The 26,307-nt window shown below is 32.9% G+C and overlaps 1 protein-coding gene across 1 annotated transcript in view; it reads left to right on the forward strand.

The window, feature by feature from the left end:
- LOC117122658 (carnitine O-palmitoyltransferase 1, liver isoform-like) overlaps window positions 1-25,698 on the forward strand; it is a 37,510-nt gene extending 11,812 nt beyond the window's left edge. Inside the window, exons 4-17 of the mRNA XM_033268341.1 lie at window positions 914-1,125; window positions 2,309-2,394; window positions 3,975-4,079; window positions 4,995-5,126; window positions 7,026-7,080; window positions 8,469-8,598; window positions 9,620-9,762; window positions 13,405-13,604; window positions 18,087-18,237; window positions 19,016-19,087; window positions 20,662-20,822; window positions 21,097-21,253; window positions 21,908-22,021; window positions 22,750-25,698. Coding sequence (XP_033124232.1) covers window positions 914-1,125; window positions 2,309-2,394; window positions 3,975-4,079; window positions 4,995-5,126; window positions 7,026-7,080; window positions 8,469-8,598; window positions 9,620-9,762; window positions 13,405-13,604; window positions 18,087-18,237; window positions 19,016-19,087; window positions 20,662-20,822; window positions 21,097-21,253; window positions 21,908-22,021; window positions 22,750-22,944 — 1,913 coding nt within the window. The 3' untranslated portion in view covers window positions 22,945-25,698. The remainder of the gene's footprint in view (window positions 1-913; window positions 1,126-2,308; window positions 2,395-3,974; window positions 4,080-4,994; window positions 5,127-7,025; window positions 7,081-8,468; window positions 8,599-9,619; window positions 9,763-13,404; window positions 13,605-18,086; window positions 18,238-19,015; window positions 19,088-20,661; window positions 20,823-21,096; window positions 21,254-21,907; window positions 22,022-22,749) is intronic.
- The last annotated feature ends 609 nt before the right edge of the window (window positions 25,699-26,307 follow it).

Raw genomic sequence — 26,307 nt, forward strand, 5'->3', positions numbered from 1 at the left:
GTACACGAACGCTAATTGGTTGGCTCGCCCAGTGCAGCGCACATGGGTTTAGTTTGTCTCAACAGGCCCAGACAACACCACATCTCTGTTGTTTAGAATAGGCATGAAGGGGAATTCCCAAGTTATACCTTTGTCGTATAGTTAATCTTAAAATATTTTCATGTTCTTTATTTTAGTTGAATAAAAGATATAAAGTGATGAATTAATACACTAGACACATGGTTTTATTTGAACACTTTATTATGACATCGTAAAGTGATGAATGAAAACATTAAACACATGGTTTTATTCGTAGGCCTAGAGGCTAGGTCTAGCCTAGGTATCATCGTTCGTTCGTACATACGTTTATTGAGCGTTACGTACGTATTACTAGGTCAAAGGTTACCACAAATTTAACCCAACCTCTATTTTACGAATCCCCCGATTTACGTACGCCCTCTGGTCCCGTACCGTACGTAAAATCGAGGTTCTACTGTATCATTAAAGAGAAGGTTTAATCAATAAAAATAAAGAGGAAATATTACAGATTACATGACTATATTTAGACTTGAGGTATACACCATTTGCGATTAATGCCGTTCTTACGTTAATCCATTGTGATTAACACAATGTTCGCTTAAGTGCTCTTTGTGGTTGGTCAAATCCTGACCTGGGTTCAAAATCATTGATGCATGACTGTCATAGCTCAGTAGTACTGTGCACGCTGATTTCTGGTCAGTTGGCGGATTATTATGCTAGTTATGGTGCATAAGGTCTGTTTTCTGCGTCATACCACACACAAGTTTACACACCACTCGATTAATGGTATGTTATCTAGCATAGCGTTAACCTGTGTCTCAACCCTATGATGTCATGAAAAAATATATACTGTATTGTAATTTTTAAAAATATTCAATGTTTAATTTATATGCAGATGAGCCACCAACAAAGCAATCATGGATAACATTGCTATGGGGAGCTGCAATGAGGCTAATCACTGGACCAAGCCCATCAACCTTCAGTTGTCAACAGAGTCTACCACGCATGCCGGTGCCATGTTTACCAGCAACCATCAGAAAGTTCATGAAATCTATAAAACCACTAGTTAGCCAAGAGCAGTATGAACAATTTAAAAGGGAAGGCAAGGTAATTTCACTAATCTGATACAGTAGAAAACCCACCTTTGGGACACCCAAAGGGGGAATCTTTTTCGGCCCTGAAAACAAAGGAAAGTATGTCTTTCAACAATACAGCCAACTCCTATTCAGGAGACACCCTCATTAAAGATAACATGTTTTTTGTTTCTGAAGTTGTCTCCTTAATAAGGGTTTTACTGTGTTAGTTTTCTGTTATAATCATTTATATAGCAGCTTTTTTATGGGTTTTCATAATAGAATGGAATGTAAACCATAACTTTAATAAGCTATTTAATATATAAAAGAGCAGAATCTAGAGAAGTGGGAGTTGACCACTGACAGGAAATGATGGAGTATGATTATCAGGGGCCTACAAGTGACATAAATGCATGCAAATGAAGGTTTTTATTGCCATTGGATATAGCAATCAATCATACCAATGTATTACGTAAATGGAAGAATCAATCATGCATGTTCAACCTACCTACTCAGGTGTTACGTACAGGGATGAATTATGTATGTGTGAGCCATTTAACAAAATTTTCTGCATTAGCTTTGTATTATCAAAAAGAAAACTCTGATTATATTTGTATTCAGGTAAATTTACTAACATGTCTGTGAACATACAATTACAAAACAAAAGACACCAGTTTTTCCTGGAATAAAAGAAACAAAATGTCATGTTTTTCCAATTCCTTGAGTGACAAGTCATGTTCCTTCAACTACTTGAACATTAAATGTTGTTTGTAATATAGGGATGTAATACCATTCCTTTTGCCAAGGGATACAAGACAGTGGCCATTTAGGCAAACTCCTCCACTCCATGTTTCTTGTTGTGCTTGCAATTTAATGCAGTAATATAGACTAATACATTCAAAGCTACATCATCCTACCAGGTACGCATTTATACTCCTGGGCGGAGAGAGACAAAAGTGCCTTTCCCAAGGACACAAACGAAATTCACAGGGAAGTTTCCAAAATCCGATCTCAAGGTTGAGAGACTGAAATGCAGCTGTTGACCAGCTCTCAAAATACAGAGATAATTTATACACATATTGTCGACCTTCCACAGGCCAACAGTTTTATTATTAACAGTAATGTAAAATTTAAAGATTGTTGTTTGTCTTGAACGAAATTTGTTTTGCTTTTAACATTGGTCAGATTCTGTCAATCAATTTTTCTTTGAATTTCAGGAGTTTGAACAAAAAGTTGCTCCTAAGCTTCAAAATTTCCTCCACTTGAAAAGTTGGTGGGCTCAGAATTATGTAACAGATTGGTGGTAAGTGGTTCGCTTTCATTTGAGGTTGTGATGACTTTGACGATGAGGATGACAATTATGACAATGACAAGTTTAATGCTAATGATAGTAATGGTAATGCATGACTTTAAGGCTGATTATGATGTTATGAGTGATGGTAATGTTTTGATGATAAAAATTGTTATTTATATGGAGTTATTTTCTTAAATAATACAGACATACTTTACTGAACAAAATACCTGTGGGCTGTCAATAGAGATCTTCCAACATTAACACAGATGTTTGATCCTGTAAAAGCAATTTTGATAATGTATTTGGCCAAATAAAAAAAATTGCTAGTTTGTTGTCCCTTCATGCATCCATTTTCTCTGCATCACCAATTTTTTTTTTCTTTGTATGAAAATCTGGCTAACTCACATTAGTAAAAATCCTCTCATTCTTGGTTTATTTATTTATTTAAAACCATGTTTTGAGTGGGCAACCCTTACAGAATAAATCTGATGTTTAGGGGCCCACTTAAATACAAATATATAAAAATAGCCGATCTATCAATTAATCATAAAATTTAAAACAGCAAATATTAAAATTCTAAAAATATAGAATAAGAAAAAGAAAGCAAAAGAAAGAAAACAGATAAAACAGATATTGTTTTGGATACATATGGTATGAATCATGTCTAGTGCTTCTTTTATTGGTTTTCATGTGTCTAATGGGTAAAATTGAGAAATTAGTAGCTGTGTCCCATCAACCATTTTGGATGTGCCTTCTCGGAGTAAAAGAAATAAAGTACTTTCATTTTCCTTTTTTCAAAATAGTAGAACAAGAAACAACTTTTGTCCTTATATGTCATGTCAAATTAGTTATGTTCAGACAGCCTTCCGTCTAAAGTAAAGTTATGACGTAAAAATTTATGTGCGTGTTACTTCCGACGAGTGTTCAAATGATGCCTACCCAGGGCATAATGTTCTTTTTACCTGAAAGGTAATACAGTGCTTAGAAGTAACTATGCAAATTTTCCAGAAGTTATAATTGTTGCTTTCGTTGTCTCTCAAAAGTGATTTTGTACATAAATTCTTGAAGTTGTAAAGAATTATTAAAACGTTGTGTTATTGTTATTTTAGTGTTATTTTAGCACTCATTTGTAGGTAATTATCTTTCAAAAAAATTCAAGGTCATAATAAAGGTTGAATTAAGTGGCGAGCTCTGAAGTAAGTGCATCTACTCGGCACTACTCTGAGTAAATCGTCTGTAGTAATGCTAAAGTCACTTAATACAAGGAGTGTCACTGCCCAGGGATTATGACAAGTAAACTTCTACTTTAAAGCTTTCTTCTCATCTGAACATGTCCAATTTGTGTTTACTTCACAAAATACCTGTAGGGCTATAAAAATAAGATCTTCCATCACTAACACAGATGTTAAATTTTGTAAAAACAAATAAACATAAAATATTTATGTGTAATGTTGTCATAATGTGCACAATTCTATCACAGCTGAGTTTAAAATTCCACGGCAATTGACTTGGTACTGTATATGAATCTCATCATTGAGCATTTCCCACTAGAAAGAAATATGTAATGGTCATTGAATTTTTACTTTCAGGGAGAAATATGTCTACCTGATGAATCGATCACCAATCCACATTAATTGTAATTATTACGGTCTTGATAATGTTATATGGAAACCAACTGAATTCCAATGTGCTAGGTAAGTCATTTCCTCTAACATGTCTCAAATTAAATCTTGTTTATGTTCAAAGTTCTCTTGTTCATTGAATTTTTAGATATGCATAAGTAATATTACAGTTTAATGTGCCTAAGTCAAACCCAAAATGCCATTGAAATATTGTTCAACATAGATTAAATTCCACTTACAGATCGTTAATTAATGGAAAACACAACAGTTTGGCATGTAAAATAAGATCGACTTAGGAATTATTGAGTTAAGCAAAGTCGACTTAGGCAAATTTTACTGTAGAATAAATAACTGAAAACATAGTAAAAAACAGCAGGGAAAACCGAAAGAGCATACTTCGATAAGTATGGTTACTGTATTTGAGGGCACCTGTTGATGAGGTCAGTGGGTAAGTCAGAGAAAAAAAGGAATGTTAACTGTCTAGTTTAAATTACTTCATTTTTAAATAACAATAAATAATGGTCACATTAGTGAAATGAAATAATTTTATAGTGATAATAATGTCAAGAATGAAAGTAGTAAATATTACAATGATAGTGATCATAGTGAAAGTTATGAATTTAACATTAAGGGTAGATTATAGGCTGGATTAATGGGTTAATGAAAATGAAATGTATTGTAGGTAGAAATTAAGGTTTCAATAGTGCATTGTCTTGCAGATGAAACGTTAAGCCATTGGTCCTATGTACATAGTGGCTCATGTGCAGTACACTCTTCGGAAAAGAGTAGGGGATTATCTCCTGGTGTACTGCCTAATCACCACCAAAAGGATCCCACTGGAAATAAGTCTTCTTCAAGACTTTCGTGTGGGCTATCCTTGGTGTTTAAACCGAATAAATCTTATACAGCCCCTTTTGAATATATTGAACGACTCTTTATATAATTCAGAATTCCATTACGTTATTACATGAATCACTTTTTTTGCAGAGCTGGTGCTGTCGCACACATGCATATGTGTTTTAAGAGGCTACTGGAGCGGGAGCAACTACCTGCGATGCGTATACGTAACACTATATCTGTTTGTATGTCCCAATACGAGCGTGCTTATGGCACAACCAGGTAATTATATTACGCTAATCTATGCTCACGCTAGCTATTTGCCAATTCGCCAATTTGCATCGTTCGCCAAAATGGCGAAAGCAAATTTGTATATACAGTGCACCCTCGAGTGCAATTCGAGACCCCCTCTAATTCCGAGACGCTTGTAATTCAAAACCACATTTCCAAAGACCCAAATAACAATCTTCAACATTTTAAGACAAAGCTAGCCCACTAATTGAAGACCAAACCTGAGACCACCCCAAATTTTCAGGTCCCAAAGGTGGTCTTGAATTTATTTATTTATTTATTTATTTAGGCACACACTACATGTGCCAAGGATTGTCAATAGCGAATATATCACTGTCCTACTTGTAGGTGACAATCCCTTACACAAGACAAACATACACACACGATGCTTTACACAAACTAAATCTCAATATGAGATTTAGGGAGTGGAGTTGTTTTGGTCGTGAGAAAATTGGAGGGCAAACTGTACTGTAAACAAATTTAGTTATAATTTAGGCCTAGGCTCCTCTTAAGTAATTGCCATCTCGAGCAGCGGAGATATCGCCTCATGCTAAGCAACCTTATTTTCACTGCATGTGCTTTACTGATTTACAGATACTGTCAGTTTCATGTGGAAAATCCGAGATAGATAAATCGTTCTGGTCATGCGTGGGCAGTTTTGAAGCACACAATCTGATCATTGCCTGTACATGACACGCTGAAACTATAGTTCCCACGCTAACGAGAACACTAAACGATATTTCTCCTGCGATTTGTTTTTTAAAATATAGTTATTATACTACTTAAAATAATACATGTATTCCGAAAATCCGAATCTCCTAATTCCGAACGTATTATTCGGTCTAAACACAAATCAAATTCTAAAACTAGATGATCAGTTATGTAAACATTCGTAATAAGAAATAACAAAACAACAAGCATAGGCCTACCAAATTCTGTTAAAACGAACTGTCATGCCACAGAGATTATAATAAATTGATTAAAATGACACAGCAGTAAATGTTAAATAAAATGAAAGTTAAACCTTTCTAGTTCCACCAGACAAAACTCAAAGCATGTTTCTGCGGGTGATTATTTTCATTAGCCTGATGTTTAATTCGGATTTGGACGTTAGATTCCAAAAATACATAGCCTCAGTCATGTTGCTATTTTAATTACGGAGGAAATTTGTAGAGAATGAAATTTAGATTTGTTAGATTTATGTATATTTATCTCTAAAATAAAACCATTAGGGTTTCTTTATTTGTTTAAATAAATCTTTTGAATTAAATCTTCATCGTCTTACACTGAGCTTGTTCCTGTCACGCACTCTCACATTTTCCCAATCGAACCGCATGTTTGCACACCACCACCGCACACTCCCAAAAACAATTAACCAGTTGGCGGGCAGAGTTTCGGAGGCGCATATTTTTCTTTTAGGAAATGAACAAACAATAAATAATTTGTAAAAACCTAAAACACAAAAGACTTTATATTAAAAGTTACAACTATTAATAAATTATTTTTTTCAAAGCATTCATTAACTTTGAGAATACATGGCCAGTGGTCAATTTTAAGATTTTTAGCTCCGATGAGTAGTTCTAGAAACACTCTGCTGATTGATTAATAGATCTTTTGTATGGGCGGCCATTAGGGCCAAAATACTCTACTGCCTCTATTATACTGCCCTCATCGGAGCTTTTTAGATTACGAGAACTTAGTTTTAATAGCAAAACGTCTATAAATCAGCAAAAAAATGTATTTGTTATATTTGTATTATTTGAAATTGCTTATTTGGTACTTATAACTTAGCATTTTAATGTTTTATTGAATTTTTGTAATGTTTTTGCATATTTTATAACATGGAGTATATCATTAATGGTTTAATTTACCTATCGGTGTTTGATACAGGATTCCAGGAGAGGAAATTGATGATTTGGTTCACGTGGACTCTTCACAATCAAAGGTAAGGGACTCAGCATTGTTTATGCTAGCTTAGATTCTCCTTATGAAATGACACACAACTGAAACTGGCAATCAAAGTACAACTATGGAAATCACGTTCTTCAATCAATTTTTTATTTATTTTTATTTTTTTATTGTAAGTTCAGATTTGACGCAAAGAACTGCAAAATTCTAGAGATTGCTCAATACACAACAAACGTCCTAAAGTACTGACCAGACTATCAAACATGATGACATCACATCATTACTATATGTAGGCACATCCTGACTATATATGGGCATACATCAATTGCTTGTCAAAGAAAATTTGATAATCTTTACAGCGCTAACATGACTGGCTTTTCCATAGTCCATAGCAGGGGTGGCATTAAAATTGGTCGGAGGGCCAAAGTGAAATTTTTGACTCAACTCTGAGGGCCGCACTCAAACTTTGATGTTTCAGTGCACTTGCAAACACCTTCATACACTTTTTTATGGCCACTTTCTGCTCAGTTTTGCTATTACTTATTTTTAGCCAAAGATGGTTGGCGAGTCGCACACATAGGGACTGTAATTCTTTGCCCACCTGTGGTCTATAGATAAAAGAGAGTGCACTAAACAAAACAACTTCATATAGTAATCAGTAGCTGCTATTCACATTAGTTTAATCCTGAACACAAATAGTGGTGAAATGGAACAATTGAACATGAGAGCCCAAGAACAAAGATAAACCATTCTATGTTACTAAATAATTTCAAGGAAAACGTATATGTTGCCTTAACAAAAAGCTATAAAGGTAGTTATATTACGGTCACTCGATAAGCTGTACTAACAATGGGAACAAACACTATATGTCTTCACCTCACTAAAATAAATGTCATGAACTAGCTCCATTGTTTACATTTAACGCTCTAACTCTAGTTTCTGCTGGAAAGAAAATTGAAATATTATGTAATTGTATATTCATATTATACTATTAAAAATATTTTAACCATATTTTAAAAATTCAAGTTACTATAGTTGTATTCTATATAGAGGGTGACCTTCATCATTTAATAATTACAGTTCTGTTCCTATTATGGATTGGAATTATTTGGTGTGAACACTAAGTGTAACCCACAAAAGTCCAAAGACTTATTTCCATTGGGGTCCTTCTAGCGGTGATTGGAAAGTACACCAGCAGACAATCCATTAACGTGCCATATCACATACACACACACAAACACTGTGTTATTAACCTCATAATGAGCAAACCTTTTTAAAAATATATCTGTATATATTGTAAACTTCTCGAAATTCATTATTTTACTGCCAGTTGAAGTTATTAAAGAAATCTGAAAATCCGAAATCTTTGACCTAATAATGGAGTCATTTTCTGTGTGATTTAGTGTTTGTATTTTTCTTTGATAGCATATTGTTGTGATGAGGAAAGGGATATACTACAAGGTTGACATGATGGACAAAAAGGGGCAACTACTGTCTCCAAAAGTGCTAGAAGGTATCATGGAATGGATCATTGAGGATGCAGACAAGCAACAAGGTAACAACTATGGGGGACATGGTAGACAAAAACAGGTAGCTACTATCCCCTAAAAGCCCTTGATGGTCATGCTGCTACAATTTGTGTCTTCTTTCTTGTTGTGATTCGCTAATAATTCTTACCTAGGTTGCAAATTGTAAAATTAAACTCTTCCTCTGGAGGAAAAAATTTTTAGGTATGTTGTACAACTGATTTTTTTAAGACACAAAATACATATTTGACGAAAAAACTGGGAACAGTTAATGAGACACAGATATTTGAATATTTAAAAACCAGGGGGAAAAAAGTGTAACTGCCATTTTTTCCACATTTTTCCCTACTTTTTATATATTCAAAAATCTGCATCTCATTAAGCATTTCCAAGTTATTCATCAAATATGCTTTTTGTGTCCTAGAAAAATCAGCTGTACAATGTATCAACAAAATTGTTTTCTTCCGAAGCATGACTTTAACAATAACACTTGATTTAAAGCAACTTCTAATAATAGTAATCATAATAGGAATTATGGTTTTGCCCTACCTGATCTGTTATACTGAAAGCTCAGTACGTTCCCAGCACTTAAAGAGGTTTTCTTGTAAGTATTAGGGAACGTATTGAGCATTCAGTATGTTAACATGTCATCAGGTAGGGCAAAACACCATTACTACTAAATTTTATGAAATCACCATTGGAATAATAATGATGATGATAATAGTAATAATAATGATAAGTTTAATAATAATAATGATAATGGTAATAATGATTAATAATAATAATAATAATAATGATAATAAAATAATATATAATCCTTATTGCTAAAGCATAAAACAATAGAAAAAAATAAACACATGCATATTATTTCTATACAATAATGCATTAAAAATCGCTAAAATACAATGCACTAAAAGTATTCGATTAAAACATAATTTTAAACAACTTATATAAATAAGACTGAAATACATAACATTAAGCATATTTTTAAAAAAAATAAATTACAAAGATCAAAGATAAAGTACAGTAATCTTAAATGATATATTTCAGAATCAGAATCTGCAACAGCTGGGGCAAATCTTGCTGCATTGACAGCTCTGAAGCGTGCTGATTGGGCAAAGATCCGCAAGGAATATCTGTTGCATGGGGTCAATCGAGAATCTATGGAGAAAATAGAAAAGGCAGCTTTTGTGGTAATCATCAAAACAAGTTAACACTGCTCTCTGTAGTTTTAATGCTATTTTTAAATGTTTTTACATAATGTTACTATATATTTACATACGAATCCCCATACATACCATATTTATTTAAATGAACACCCCACTTTGAATAATGCCCCTCAAATTGACGCCCCTCTAGAGCCACATTTGAAATAAATGCCTCCCTCCTTTTTTTTTTTGAGGGCGCTCTGCAGCTGCAGTAGGAACTTAAAATTTCTGAGAGACCTGCGAGTCATTTTTGCTTTATTTTCGTAGTTTGAGTGTTGTCTGGTCCTGAATTTGTGAATTTTGTGTTTTGTTTGTGTCTTTTTGATGTCATTTTGGTTAATTGATTACTATTACTACGAATTTTAACGTACATTTTTGCTGGACACATGCTAACCTGAATTCAAGCCTTGGTCACGTTGAACGTCACCACCACCTTGCCCTGTGGAATTTGTCAACGCTGTAACAATGACATTGAAATACACGCGTCAAAAACTACTCTCTCTCAATTCTGGTAAGCAATATTTTCACTCCCCGCGATTCTTCAGTAAACTTGCAATTATTCCTGAACTTCGCAAACGCCAAAGAGGAAGTAGAGGGGCAGAAAATTGAAACATACAATAGAAGTTATTTGTGGACGGCGAACAGGGAAGGCTCGTAGTTGTTGCAAGATAGCTGACAAAACACGTAGGCCTAGGCCTACACTGCACTACGTTATTAGGAAAACCCGTGAACCTGTTGTACCTTCGATAATCTTACAAAATGCTCGCTCCTTAAACAACAAGTTTGACGATTTTTCTGCTACAATTGAAACAAACTACAAAAATGTCCATTTAATTGTCATCACGGAGACATGGTTTAGTGACAATAAACCAGCAGGTGCTTGTGACTTACCAGGATATCAGCTATTCCACAGAGATCGCCATCTTAGACGTGGAGGCGGTATTTGTATTTACGTTCATGATGACTTTAGAGCATTTGATATTACTAGCGAAGCAACTCCTGACGAGTATGAGGTAATGACAATTTAGTTACAATCATCTACATCAATCCAACTTATTAGTGATATTTATGTATCTGCTGTCTATTCTCCACCTCAAGTTCAGTTTAGATCCAGTCTCTGTGAATTCATTACGAACGTGCTATAATAATGCTGATCATATTATACTTGGTGATTTCAATGATATGGACACTCAACCCTTTACAGACCAATGTCAATTGACGCAAATAGTGACAACTCCAACTAGAAATAATTCTATTTTGGACAAAATATTTACAAATATTCCTGATAAATATGACACACCCAAAATGTGTGCCTCAATCGCAAATTGTGACCACCATCTTGTTTATGCCAAACCATTAAATCAACATCAACCTCCTTTACCAAAAAGGTTGGTCTACCGACCTCTTCGTGACTCCTCTATTAGATCTTTTGGACAATGGATCACCCAAGAGGATTGGTCTCTAATTTATTCTGAACCAGATGCAGAGAACAAGCTTTTGTTATTTCAAGAATCATAAATTTCGCATTATAAACAACACTTCACTGAAGTTACAATTATTCAAAAACCTAAAGATAAACCATGTATCAACAGCACCATTAGAAGATTAATAGAGCAGCGTGAGGCTGAATTCAAAGTTAATGGTAAATCATATGCTTTTAAGGAAATTCGAAATAAGATTCAAAAAGAAATCTGTAAGGCCAAAAAACAAATGTATAGAAGAAAGATAAAAAATCTTAGACAAACTGAACCAGGAAAATGGCATCAACAGGTTAGATTGCTAACCGGAGTACATAAAAAAAAACCTCCATTGTTACATCAAATGAATAAAGAACCAAGTATTCTCGCTGAAGAATTAAATTTACACTTTGCAAAAATTTGCTCGCAATTACCAGCCCTGGATATCACAAAGTTACCTACATATTTGCAAGTTTTAGACCTATCTCTATAACTCCAATTTTACAGTAGCTCGCATCTTTGAAGGTTTCTTAGCAGAATGGGTAATGGACGATATGAAACACAATATTGATACTCAGCAGTTTGGTAACATCAAAGGCAGTTCTGTTAATCACTATCTAATAAGTATGTTGGACACAATACTACGTGGACTTGAAAAACCTGGACATTTTGTTAATGTTTGCACGGTAGACTTTGAAAAAGCCTTCGATATTATTGACCACACGATTGCAGTTCACAAGCTAATCAAAATGAATGTCAACCCCTCAATTATTCCTATCATTGCTAATTTTCTGACTAACCGTAAACAGTCTGTTAAATTCCTAGGTGAAATTTCCTCCACACTTACAGTCTCATGTGGTGTCCCGCAAGGGACAAAACTTTGTCCAATTATTTTTCTTGCTATGATTAACGATGCAGCCATGTCAACTGAAAATAGATGGAAATATGTGGACGATCTCAGCATTATTGATATTGTCAATCGGAATCATGTTAACCAAAGTAGGTTACAAGTTCTCATGAATAACCTCAATCAATGGTGTAAAGACAACTCAATGAAACTCAAACCCCAGAAATGTTATAAATATAAGAACTCTGCAATCCCCTCCATAATAGGAATTCTTAATGAACTTTATTAAGGTTCATATCATAAACTTATAATAATTATTGAACAGATTCGAAAATACTCCGTTTCGCATAATTGAAAATAAACAAATGTATATAATTTTTTTTTTTTTTTTTTTTTTTTTTTTATGTGTACATTCCTATATATTTACTTCCTTTTTTTATATAAGTAATTTTGAATTGTATTTTGGAATTGTAATTTGAATTGTATATTTTATTGTAGACCTAATTATGAATTGTGTATAGTAATTTTTTTTTTATTTTTTTTTTTAATTCCCTTGTAAATATAACAATTTCAGTCTTTCCTTTGTTTGACTGCTGTTATATATTTTAATTTTTTATGATTGTGCAATAAATACCTTAATGATCTCCCTCCCTTTTTTTTTTTTTATGTGTACATTCCTATATATTTACTTCCTTTTTTTATATAAGTAATTTTGAATTGTATTTTGGAATTGTAATTTGAATTGTATATTTTATTTTAGGCCTAATTATGAATTGTGTATAGTAATTTTTTTTTTTTTTTTTTTTTAATTCCCTTGTAAATATAACAATTTCAGTCTTTCCTTTGTTTGACTGCTGTTATATATTTTAATGTTTTATGATTATGCAATAAATACCTTAATGATCTCCCTCCCTGAGGTGTTTATTTCATTCCTTGAATATAAGCACCCCTAAATGACTGTAAACAAATTAAATGTAAGCTACATCATTTTCAACACATTCTATTAATGCTCTACTCCAGTAGAATTATATTTTTTCTAACCTGGTTAGGATGAATAAGTGTTCATGATCATGCAATAACACATTCTGATGGTAATAATGTGTTGCAGCTCCACATTTTCAGTGAAATTAAGGGGTATTTATTTGAGTATATACGTATCCATTTTACACCAAACAAAATAAATGCCACTCTCGAATAAATGCCTTTCTCAAACAAACACCCTTCTCATAACCCTTCTCAACAAGGCTCATTGGCGTTTATTCAAATAAATACGGTATTTATTGCTTATAAATATAACTATTGATAAAAAATTTTTGTTCATAGCTTACTCTGGAAACAGTGTCACCAGAGAGCATGGAAGATAGAAGCAGATACATGATTGGTGGGAATGGTACGAGTATGTGGTTTGACAAATCATTATCTTTATGTTTCTTTGCGAATGCAAGATACGGTTTCAATGCGGAACATTCCTGGGCGGATGCACCTGTTGTCGCCCACATGCAGGAATTCTGTATGACAGAAGAGTAAGTCATATCGCTCACATTGTCTTTAAAGTAGGTCCAACAATTCTCATGCTAAAGTGTGATAATTAGGGAGAGGTCTGCAATCCAGAAACTTATTGAAAAATAAAACATGCTGCGCTCTTTTTTTAATCCCTGTGATTGGCTGAGATGTAGCCTGTTGACTCGTGTAATGCATGATGAATGTAAAGTGCACTGAATCGCATGAATACCATATTACCCTGTGGTATTGTCACTTTAGAATGCATCACCTGACTAAACCATGGCACTGGAATTGGAAAATTGCAATAGTACATATATGAAATACATTCATTCAAATAACAAATATTATTTAAATATAATTTCATTAAAGATGTATTGTCCCATGCTAAATACCAAAAAAATCATAAAAATATTTTTTGAAATTAACTAGCCCATTTTGAAGTAACATCAAAGTTATCAACTTGAACATAGCAATTAGTGTATTTAAAAAATGTCTACCCATAAGTTTACAGCGAAAAATGATAGAAACACTTCCAGTCACTGGAAGTTTTTTATTATTTTTATTATAATTTTTTGGTTTAAAAATCAGGACATTTTTTAAATTCAATAATTTTTTTATTTTTAATTTTTAAATAATTTTTTATTTTTCAAGTTAATTTGTATGCTATTGCAATATGAGCAAGTTTATTTAAAAATTATTTTTTTATGATTTTTTGACATTAGCAAGGAACAATACATCTTTAAATATTACAAAATACAGAATAATTATTGGTCAAAAAAGAAGAAGTACAGTAAGAAATTACATTGTTGTTGGCAAACCATTTAAAATATCACTATAGTAAACAGTACAAACAAAATATTGGATGAAAATTAATAAATATTATTATTATTATTATAAATAATATTATTGTGTTTAATTATCATTGTAATGAGTTTTGTCCCAGAACCGATTGTACAATTTTTATCATCGTTGATCCTAATTTTATTTTCTCCTGTTATGATTTTGACTCAGAGTGCTTGGCTACCTCAAACATTACAGTGCAGAAAGGCAAGATCAATAAATTATGTGTTTTTTAAATAACATGGCAAACGTAATACACTGAAGCTTACATTTCCCCTTAGATATTTGGCCAATATATTGAATGTTAAAGTTTTGATTTTGTTTTTTTTGTTTGTTTTTTTTTTTTGTATTTTGTTTCTAGTTTTGTATATGCTATGCTTTGATTTATAATTACTAGTGCACTTTCTGTTTAAGTTTACTATTTAAATCATACTTTCTTAATTAGATAAATAAATTTTTGTAAGCAGGGATGTAGTTATGGTGTTCCCAAGTTTTCCACCCAGTCAAATCCAAATTTTATGGCCCCTCCACCAACCCTTATTAACCCACTTTTCCATCCTTAAAATCCACTCATATTATTTAGAGTTTACCAATGTTATCACCAATCTGCTCTTAAAATGTCTACCACCCAAATTTAGTTTTTTTACAGCTACAGACCTGGTAAAGAGTTGAGAATTAATTACAAATCATTATTTGTAGCAAATTTATATTGTTATACTGTTTTTGGTTTTGTTGAATAATTTCTTGGTAATAATAATTTTTAGGATTTTCATTCAAACATTTTGGGTCTAACATATTTAACATTTGTCAGTCTGTTACAATTGATTACACATTTATATTATTTGTAGGAAGTTAAAATTGTTCAGTTATTTTTCTACTTTGTAATTAAAGTTTTCTTTTGAATTTTCATTCAACAGTTTTATTGTGGGGGTCTAATATTTATTTAAAATTTGACAGTCTGCTACACAAATTTATAACTGAAAGTTTATAATTTATAAAATGAAAGTTTTTATTCATGTTCTGCACATTATAAGCATTAAAATGATGGGTATTCTGAAATCAACTTACTATTGCCAAAGTTTTATGACTTCTCTGTACACTACATTATATAGTACTGCTGTATTCTTATGTTAATTGCCACAGTACGCTGATTTTGTAACGGCATACCTCTATGCAAGTTCAATACTGTGTGCCTAGCTGCCACTGTTTCATAATAGTGTACCATATCATGATTTAATAACCCACATAGTTATTTTATTAGTTGTTTTAATGCTGACTAACTGTGTTGGAATTTGCTTTATTTATTCATTGAAAATTCATTCATTTTATTGAAATTAATTATTTAGAAAATCAGGGGTGGTCATGAAAGTGGTTTGGAGGGCCAAAGTGAATTTTTGAATCAAACCGAGGGCTGCACCGAAACCTTGATGTTTGGAGTTGTACTTCCAAAAAACCATGTACTGCTTTTATACCACTTTATACTCAGTTCCAATATTAATTTTTACAGATGATCAATGTCGATCTATAAAAAGACAAGGGGTTTTCTAGCCAAAGATGGTTGGCGGGCCACACACATAGGGTTTTTAATTTATATTTGCGGGCCGCAACAAAATCAATGTCGGGCCGTGTGTGTCCACAGGCCGCACTTTGCCCACCTATACAAAATAATAATATTTCAGCTATTAATAGTTTTATGTATTTCTACATGTGTGTTTACAATACTGTACTATGAAACATACTATGCTTAGTTTTTCAATTTTTTTGCCGAATCATCTTCAGACTCGCTTTTCTCTAATAAACTATGATAGTTTTTTAGTCTGAAATGGTTTTTGATGTATCATGCTTTTTCTATGAATATGGTGCAATGCTCTGCAAAATGTCATTTCCTTTTTATAAATGTGTTATTGCACTCAGTTAACAATGATGGGAATTGGAAACTTCCTTTTGTAATGGTGGTTTTTAGAAGTGAAAATAAATAATTTCAGCATATGCAGTATAGCTTTATAAGCTGAATTCAGAAGAAGCATGCTGTTAGATAACAATGAGTTAAGACTTCCTATGGGTTGTAATATGCATACAATAGTAACTATCGCCATGTGATTGTAAGTCCATATAATGGATCCACATGTTGAAACAGAATTATGAATATGGTGACTCCAAAGAATGACAGATGTGAGGCCATAATTGATTCTACTTTTCGTTTTTAATATTAGAAGATTGTCAAGAATGACATTCTTGACAATGTTCTAATAAAGAACGAAACATAGAATCAATTATGTCCTCACGTTTGTCATTCTTCGGAGTTGCCATATTCAATTTGTGAATAATCAGTGGATGCTTTAGATCTTGAAACAGCTTACAAAGAATTTAAGAAAAGCTGAAATTCAGATTCATATTTGTGGGTATTGGTTTATCATGTGTCAATCTTGGCTGTGGACTGTTGCTTTTCAAATAATGTACTAGCTAATTCATCTTCAAAGTGCTTTAGCAATGGACCTGTGAGGCTCATATAGCAACTGATACATGAAAGACAGATCTCAACTTTTTAGTTTTTGTTTCCTCCAATTATATGTACTGTTTTTTAGCTGTAACTGAACATATCAGCTCCTCTGGAAGGATCACCCTCACCTGAATCATGAGACATGTTCCCATAGAAAGTGAATTGTGAGGCATATTCCCATAACTGAAATATGAGCTATGCTGTATTGTGAAAGGCATAATTATGCTCATAGCAAAAATAGATTTGAAATGAAACTCAAAAGAGAAAACAGAAGTGACTAGCCAAAATGTAGGATTATGTTATAAAAAACAAAAGTTGGAGTAAACACTTTCAACAGCAAAGCATTAGGCGAGGCTTTCATACCTTGTTTACCGAACCTGCTGCCAATAATGATGATTTCAAATAAAAATAAAATTTTGTTTTTGGCCAATTATTGCACCCGCTGCCACAAAAAATGAAAATTTCAGAAAATAAACAATTTTTCTTCATTTTTATTACACCTTCCTCTTCCTTAAAATCTCCAAAAATTAGATATATGTCAATTTGTTGCTAATTCTATAAATTTAAAGCATTTAGCCTTCCCATTACTACACTGTTTTTATTCACCAATAACATTTTATCTTCTCCTTGATCTGAATGTTTTAGGCAAAACTATTTGCTAAATAAGAAAACAAAATTTTACTTTTATTTTTTTCTGCCCTCAGACAATCTTTAAGAAAAATTAAGTTTGGAAAACAAGATATACAAAAGAGTCCCACCCTAATAGCAGTAATACTGACAATAGCAATAAACAATAACATTTAAAAATGTACATTGTTCTGTTTTTGAAATGTGTGTGATTAAACTAAAACTGATTAATGACACTTTTGAATTTAGGCAATTGTTTAGTTTTTTTTTTTCCTGGGTGGCGCTGTATAGACATTGACCGGTGCGGGCTCTCGCTGCGTGGATGGACCTTTCCGGGCTGAAATGGCTGGCTGGCATGTCTTCATGTAAGTCAGTTTTCGGGGTCTCATCCTTGTGATAGCAAGAGCTCGCAGGAGCTCGTGTCTGTGGTGCGCCATAGTGACTTAGTAGTGCGGTGATAGCCTAATCTGGTTTTTGTTTTTAATGATTATTATTTAAAGTATTTCTACTTTTGTATTTACTTTGGAATACTTAGGGTGCTTGGAGATCTCTATGATAAGGAAGGTCATTGCAAGGACGTAGTGGGAGTTAAACAAGCTACATATAAACTGCCCTCTATGTTGGTGTGGGAAGTAAACGAACCCTTTGCAGGCCACATTGAAAGGGCAAGGAATTTTGCCATCCAGGTGAGCAAAACAAAAAATATAAAGTAAGATATCAAAACAAATATGATATGTGTATAGTTTTTTTATAATCCTAATATAACTTGCCGTTTCACTTAAAGATTTTAATCACTTTTTATGTATTTCATCCATCCTGTAAATGGCAGTTGGTGTGGAATTAAAAAAAAAATTAAAATATTGTTCTTGGTTTTTTTTTCTCTGTTTATGAAATGCATACATTCACATATTGTATTATTGTTAAAAGGCTTTTCTTTGCATTTCGTTTTTGTTGCACTTGTCATTGAGAATTGTGACTGTTTCAAAAGGGAGACAATAAAGTTAATATTATTGACAGAGATTCCAGGCTTGGTGATAAAATCACTTTATTGATGTTAGTGTTTAGTTGTGATGGATTAGATTGGTGGTTCATCATCATTCTGAATTTCATATTTGTATAATTTCAGTACAGAATTAGTTACAATGAATTGCTCCTGTATCATAATTTTCCTTCGTTTTACATTTATTATAGTTTTTCTCTCTCTGTTTCTCTCTTTTGTGTGGGTAGCTCACCTTAATTCCAAATTCAAAATCTTATTTTGCATCATGTTTTTTGTGGTTTTTATTTTTCTTTTCCCATTTTCACTTTCGATTCATTATACTGTATATCATTATTATTAATATAATCAATTAAAGTAACATTGGCATTTGGCAACATTTCAATAATATAAGTTTTCTTAAGTATCCAAATAATTTATTGGTATTATCATTTGTTCTTATAGCTGTTAAATCATTTCTTTTCTAGAATAACAGTGACTTGGATTTATGTGTAGAGGTTCATGAGGATTATGGGAAGGGTTTCATCAAAAAGTGTAAGGTATGTGTTTAATTTGTGCTCTTGATGTTAGGATTATACACTTTGATGGATAAGTCTTTGGTATTGTTGGGGAGTTTGATCTACCAACTTAGCTGATGTATGAGGTCAAGATAATTTGACAAAAACATGTGACATGACTATATATGGTATTGATGATATCACATCGTGACCATATATAGGCATATCATGACTATATATGGTATTGATGATATCACATCGTGACCATATATAGGCATATCATGACTCTATATGTGTGTATACAACAGATTTTTGTCAAAGAAAATTTGATAGTCCAGACAGAGCCTAACAAATATAAAAAGTTGTATACAGGATAGGATTTCTAAGTTGGGTATTGTGCGTAGCTCTAACTTTCATAGAAAGAAACTAGATAATGAAAATTGAATTTAAGAAACCAGAAGCAAGATAAAATCTAAAATAGAACAAACACTATTGCATTGTATTGATTACAGGAAATAATTATAAATAAACGGAACAAGGAAATATTTTAGGATAAAATTGTTTTCCTGCTCAGATAAACTTCAATCTCATGTTTTGTTTAGTTTAAGCTTAAGAGTTAATACCAGTAGCAAAACTTGACTAAAAATAATATGATGATGTGATTAATTCCTGCTCAGATAAAAGTTATCTTTAATCTCAAGTTTATTGAATTTAAGAAACCAGAAGCAAGATAAAATCTAAAATAGAACAAACACTATTGCATTGTATTGATTACAGGAAATAATTATAAATAAACGGAACAAGGAAATATTTTAGGATAAAATTGTTTTCCTGCTCAGATAAACTTCAATCTCATATTTTGTTTAGTTTAAGCTTAAGAGTTAATACCAGTAGCAAAACTTGACTAAAAATAATATGATGATGTGATTAATTCCTGCTCAGATAAAAGTTATCTTTAATCTCAAGTTTAATTTAGTTCATTCTTAAATATAAACGTAAAAATTGGCAGGAGGTAATACTGAAATATAGTATATCTATAAAATGTGTTCCCACAAGTGTTTCTACAATGTTAAACAAAAACCAGCAACAAATTATTTATATTTTATATATTTGGGAATTATTATCCTATTAATTGAATAATTCAATGTTTTCATTAATTTTTTTGAAGATGGTTCAGTATTTACCACAATATTTAACAAAGTGTGTATACTGTATTTATTCGAATGAACACCCCAGGGCATTTATTGTTGTGGAGGATTTTTGAGGGAGGCATTTATTTTATTTTTTTTTTATTGTGGTGTAAAATGGATACATATAGTTACAGTATACTTAAATAAATGCCCCCTTAATTTCACTGTAAATGTGGAACTACAACACATAATTACTGTGAAAATGTGTTATTGCATGATCATTAATCCCATCCAGATTAGAAGAATGTAAGTCTGCTGGAGTAGAACATTAATAGAATGTGTTGAGAATGATGTTGTTTCCATTAGATTTCTTTAGCCATTTGGGGGTGGGGGGTGTTAATTCAAATAAATATGGTAGTACTGTACAATATCTACAAGAGAAATGGTACACAAACTAAAAGATAAACATCTATATGTGTTCTACAGGTGAGTCCTGATGCCTACATACAAATTGCCCTCCAATTAGCATACTACAAGGATGCTGGAAAATTCGCTCTTACATATGAAGCCTCCATGACTCGCCTGTATCGAATGGGACGGACTGAAACCGTACGATCACTTACGCCAGAGAGCTGTCAGTTTGTAAAGTATGTTTATTTCCTATAGCATTGTTCTTTTTTATTATCTAGATTACTTTGGTCATAAACTATTAATAGAAATTTCTTCGTTGCTGTCTTGTATTGTTTTACAGTAGTTGTTTTCCTCATGTGATGTATTCAATTTTTGTGTGTGTATTTTAGTTACAATGACTCCACTGCCATTAAATTTGTTTGGCTTTTATTAGCTAAGTGTTTAAGATTGCAGGGGATTGATCAATTGATCCCAAAAAAATCTTAAATTTTATTTTTCTACTTTTTAAAGGGGAATGGTGGAAGATAATCGTTCAGATGAGGAAAAGGTGCGACTTCTCCATGAAGCAGCCAAAGTTCATGTGCAATTATACAAAGATTCAATGAGTGGCCGTGGGGTTGACCGACATCTGTTTGCACTTTACGTCCTCTGTAAAGGATTTAATCAGGTAGAAGTCATAACTATAATATTTTGTCTCACTATTCAAAAACTGTTACTAAAACACTGTAAATAGTATATGTTTATTATATTTATTTTACTTGAAAATTATTTATATTACTTGAAAAGATTATTGTATTAAATTTTCTATTCAAAGTATATTTCCAAAATGCATCTCAGTTAAAAAATAAATTACAGCAAACGGTTACAATTTACATATAAAAAATTATAATTTATAATTGTCTCTTGATATCATAGCATACCTGAAGGAAGATGGGTTTTTAAGATATTATTAAATATAGATAGATACTGTATTTATTCAAATAAATGCTCCGGGGCGTTTATTGTTGAAAAGGGTTTTTGAGAGGAAGTTTATTTGAGGGAGACGTTTATTTTTTTGGTGTGAAAAAAATGGTTACATATATACTCAGATTTTCCTTAGTTTTACTGTAATTGTGGAACTAAAACACATAATTACTGTCAGAATGTGTTATAGAAGGATCATACAGACGTAAAATATGTTGCTTCCACTAGATTTGTTCACAGTCATTTAGGGGGTGGGTGGGGTTGGTGGCACAGTCAATAGTGATAAAAATATTACCATTACATTGGGTGAACTGACAATAACAATAAGTATTTAATATCGAAATGTTGTATTTTTCAGGAAAGTGATTTCTTACATCATGCACTAACGATGCCCTGGACTTTATCAACAAGTCAAACACCACAGCAACAAATGCCGTCTAGCCCCAAAATTGACTATGCAAATCGAGACAAAGTAAGCCCTAAGAAATTTTATGACGCTTTAGTGTGAAAAAAATGTTGTTGCCCAAGTGTGCCTGCCCGACTCAAAGATATGAATGTATAGATAGCATCAGCTTTTTCATTTGAAAAATAATATATTTTTTTGCAAATAGAAGGAGGAAACACAAAATACTGGATATTTCACACTATTCAAACTATATAATTAATATAGTTAATACCTAAATTAATAATTTTCACCCTTTGTTTAACATTTTACCTACCAAAATGTATTGGCTAAGTAAAGTTAATTCTTGGCAAGCCACTAGGGCTCATAGGGCTGGAACTTATCGCCAGTTTTGTAGCTGGACGTGGATGAGAGTGCGATGCTCTCCCTCAGTGGATGCTAGTCCACTGCAGGTTTACTCCTACCAATTTGCCGGTACAAATTGACAGACTTATTACAATATAAAGGGCGATGGTATGTGTAAATGTGTAAATATATTTCATATAGCTTGAATGCTGACATTATGTGGTATCTGAATATGACACTACAATTATCAGTGGTTGGAATGATCNNNNACCTCCCCGCCCCCCCCCCCAAATTAGACCAATGTGTTGAAAAATAAGAAACATACCAACTGACCCCGATTTCCAAATGTAACTGATTATAAGTAACATAACAATTTTTTTTTACGATTATTACACTATTCTAAAAATTCTTTAAAATTAACACCATTTTGATATTTTTAAAATGAATTTAAGGCTTGCCCTGGAGGTGGTTTTGGCCCAGTGTCTGATGAAGGCTATGGTATATCCTACATGTTTCCCGAAGAGTCGATGATTTTCTTTCACGTGTCATCCAAGAAGTCTTCTCCGTTAACAGATTCTCGACGGATGCAACACAATATATGTGAAGCCCTAGCAGACATGAAGAAACTTTTTCAGAGTGTGGAATAAGATAATAATTAGAGTTTGATACAGTTTTTCTGGTGTTTTAAAATTTTAACGCAATTTGTTAAGAAATGCAAAAAAATGTTCCATTTTAAAAATATGTTGTAAAATAAATAATACTGGTTGGTGCATATTAAGTATTTTAAAAGAAATTTCAGTAAATATGACAATTCAATTCTTGCTTTAGCATGTGCTCTGTAAGATTGATATTACAACAGGGTCTTTGTTACTGTATGATGTGTTTTTGTAAAATTCATTAAATATGTGTGTTTATATGACTAAATTATTGTAATGTTGGAGATATTTAAACATGCCTGATATGGATAGCCCTTAGCACAATTAGCCTTACATGATTTCTTTTGATTATTCTCATTAATTTAATTAGATTACATACACATTAATAAAAAGTATGAGTCGTCCATACTAGTGTGTTAAATAATATGTAATTATAATATAGGTGCCTTCCATACACTAGTTAGAAATTATTGAACAAAGTAGGGACATTGTTTGTCTGCACTAATCTCTTGTAAGTAACTATCTAGATCTAGCCAGAGAAAATCTAAAAATTGTATACAAAATTCAAAAGCTTCATCACCTCTTTTGTCCATGAAAGTTTACCTAGGCCTCAAATATTCCAAATGTTGCAGGTTTTTTTGGTTTTTTTTCGTATTGGCAGCTAGAAATTTCTTATACCTGTATTCTTATCCAGTTATTGAGATTAAAGTGAATGTTTCTTCAGGTTGTAATTTCATTCCTTTACTTTATGAATGCCATGTTTACAATATTACTGTAGATCAGTGGTAATGTAAACAGTGTTTTCAACACTGCCTTGCATGCATTCAGATGTTAGCAAAAATATACCAATAAACAATACTGATTGTATCATCTTCATGTAAATAGAAAATTGGTTTTTGTGGTCGAATAGATAGGGGTAAAACAGACCGTGCGCTAGATGTAAATTAGTATATGGAATAGGATAACAAAAATGCATGTGGGTGAAATGATGATTTAAGTATTGTTTTATGTTAATAATAATATACAAGTATTGCAGATTTCAGGGCAGTGATGGGCATGATAAAATTATCAAGACCTGTGGGTTGCAAACTTTCTATAGAAAGTCTTACTTGTATCCGTTTTGTTTCATTTTTTTCAATAATTTCCTGCTCAAAAAATAGTTGCCCTTTTTATATAATACTGTAATAATAATATTTATTGTACCTTAAAAGTATTATACCTTTCTGAAATGTCCTTTGCTCGCATACGTAAATGTCAAACAACTCCTTTTTTTGTACTCCATACTTAATAACTAAATTAAAGGTTTCTTACATTTTTTTAGATAAATTTTAGATAAAATTAGATTTTTTTTCTTTTGATTGCTTTTTCTTTTGCTTTCATTTTCGTAATGTGATGTCTTTCAAAATTGAAAATCATATATGATAGAAAGTTATTCTTACATGATTGTCTTTTTTAAGCTTCATATAATTGCTCTACATTTTAAGTTGTATATTAAAAACATCCTTTAACTGTTAAATATAGTTAGGATCTAGCTTGTTGTAGGAAACTCAAAATAGAAGTAGAATCTATAAGGGTTGTTAATGGGTTATAAAAATTAGTATTGTTCTATTGTATTGTGCTGTTTCTATTGTGTCTATAGTATACACACTCTACACAATCATCATTTTGTTAAAATTTGAGTCACTATCATATAGTTGAAATATATCTTGTTTATAATTTGATGTTAAAATTTGCAGGGTATAAATCTCATATTCAGTGGCATATGTAGGAGTTTTGAAATATGATGGGGGGGTGGGGCTGATGGGGAAGCAAAGGTGAAGTGGGGGCTCGATGATGAGGTGAAGGGGTCCAGGGATGGTGCCAGCAGGGGCGGTGGAAGGGGGCTTAAGCCCCCCCCCATCGGCCAAACCTCGTTGGGCAGTTGGACCAAAAAAAAAAGGGTCTAGTTTTCCCATCATAGTACTATACTGCCTACGCCAAGCCAAATCTGTCTCGGCAATCACTTCGTCTGGGTTTGATCAGTCAAGCAGAACATAACAATGGTGAATCGACCATTGACAGCCATCTAGAAGTCACAATTTTTCTTTAAAAATCTTGTTTTGGGAATGGAAACACCCCCCTCACATACCCACCCCTGGCTGCCCTCGGATAACGCTGTGCGCTATAGTTACACCCTTAAATACTTGAGCCTTTACATCAACCTTTATGTGAGTGGTCTTTGGTGTTAAATCAAAAATTCTCTTTGGCCCTCCGACCCATTTTTGGTTCCTATGCTTTCAAGCAAAGGAACCTTTAGGATGCGCTGTTTTTTTGTAAACAGGCAAAGGCGACTTACCAGATATCTGTTCGTTATGAACGTCTATACCAAACTGGATATGACGTCGTGCCCTATTTAATAATTTTCTATTTTGACGAAAAGAATAGTAAACTGCATAAGAGGAAAAATTTATGGACTGTTGTTTACTTTCGTTGTCCAACTGTCTTAAATGTGATGGATTGGACTCCAGGGACTTTCCTGGGTAGTATGGACAGAAAACTTTATCTGCACTCCAAAAAGCATCAATTTTATACCCGATACTGTGGTTTGGATAAGGTTCTACAGACACAGCATAGAATTGTGTTGTGGTTTGATAAAAACATACTTGACAGGATAATCCTTTTGCAGCTTCTATCGGAAGCTAGACTATGTATAGTAAACCATTGTTGGCTCCGATCCATAGTTAATGTAGGGGGGGGGGGGGCCCCAAAAAAAAATCAAACCGAGCTTGTCGGGCAGTTGGACTAAAAAAAAATATGAGAATAGGCCCATGCCAAGCCAACACATGTCTGTCACAGCTCAAGTGCCATTTCTGGCCATCTAGAGGGTCCCATTCTTAAAAAATCTCATTTGGAAGGGGAACACCTTCACAAAATCTTCCACAAGCTCTGGCCGACGAGCTCTAGTCCCCCTGAAAATATATCCTACAGCCGCCACAGCTACTACACCTTTTTATCATTGGCACTAAACAAGCAGAACAAAAAAAACCTGATGCCAGGATTAATAATAATAAAATAATAATTTTCGCCTAAATAGCGCATTATGCTAAAGCCTCGATGCGCTTAACAATAAAAATGTAACTGCTGGATTAACACTTGAGGTCTCCCTGGTTTCGTTTTTTGTCATGTTTACATCACCACAAATACAGTAGTGCAATATTTCACGAATGCCCGCATAGGAACCTTGGTCCTTGCAGAGGTCTGGTTATAATATAGGTATTGTGCGAGGGATAATTTCATATGTAGGAAAAATCATCTGTGTGCTTGTAGGTTAAGCCTCAAATCTTATTTTTCATGTTGGATTTAAGAGCATGACTT

The sequence above is a fragment of the Anneissia japonica genome, unplaced genomic scaffold, assembly GCF_011630105.1.
Source record: "Anneissia japonica isolate Jap-2015-1 unplaced genomic scaffold, ASM1163010v1 scaffold287945_len1679841_cov205, whole genome shotgun sequence".
In the NCBI taxonomy this organism is placed as follows: Eukaryota; Metazoa; Echinodermata; class Crinoidea; order Comatulida; family Comatulidae; genus Anneissia; species Anneissia japonica.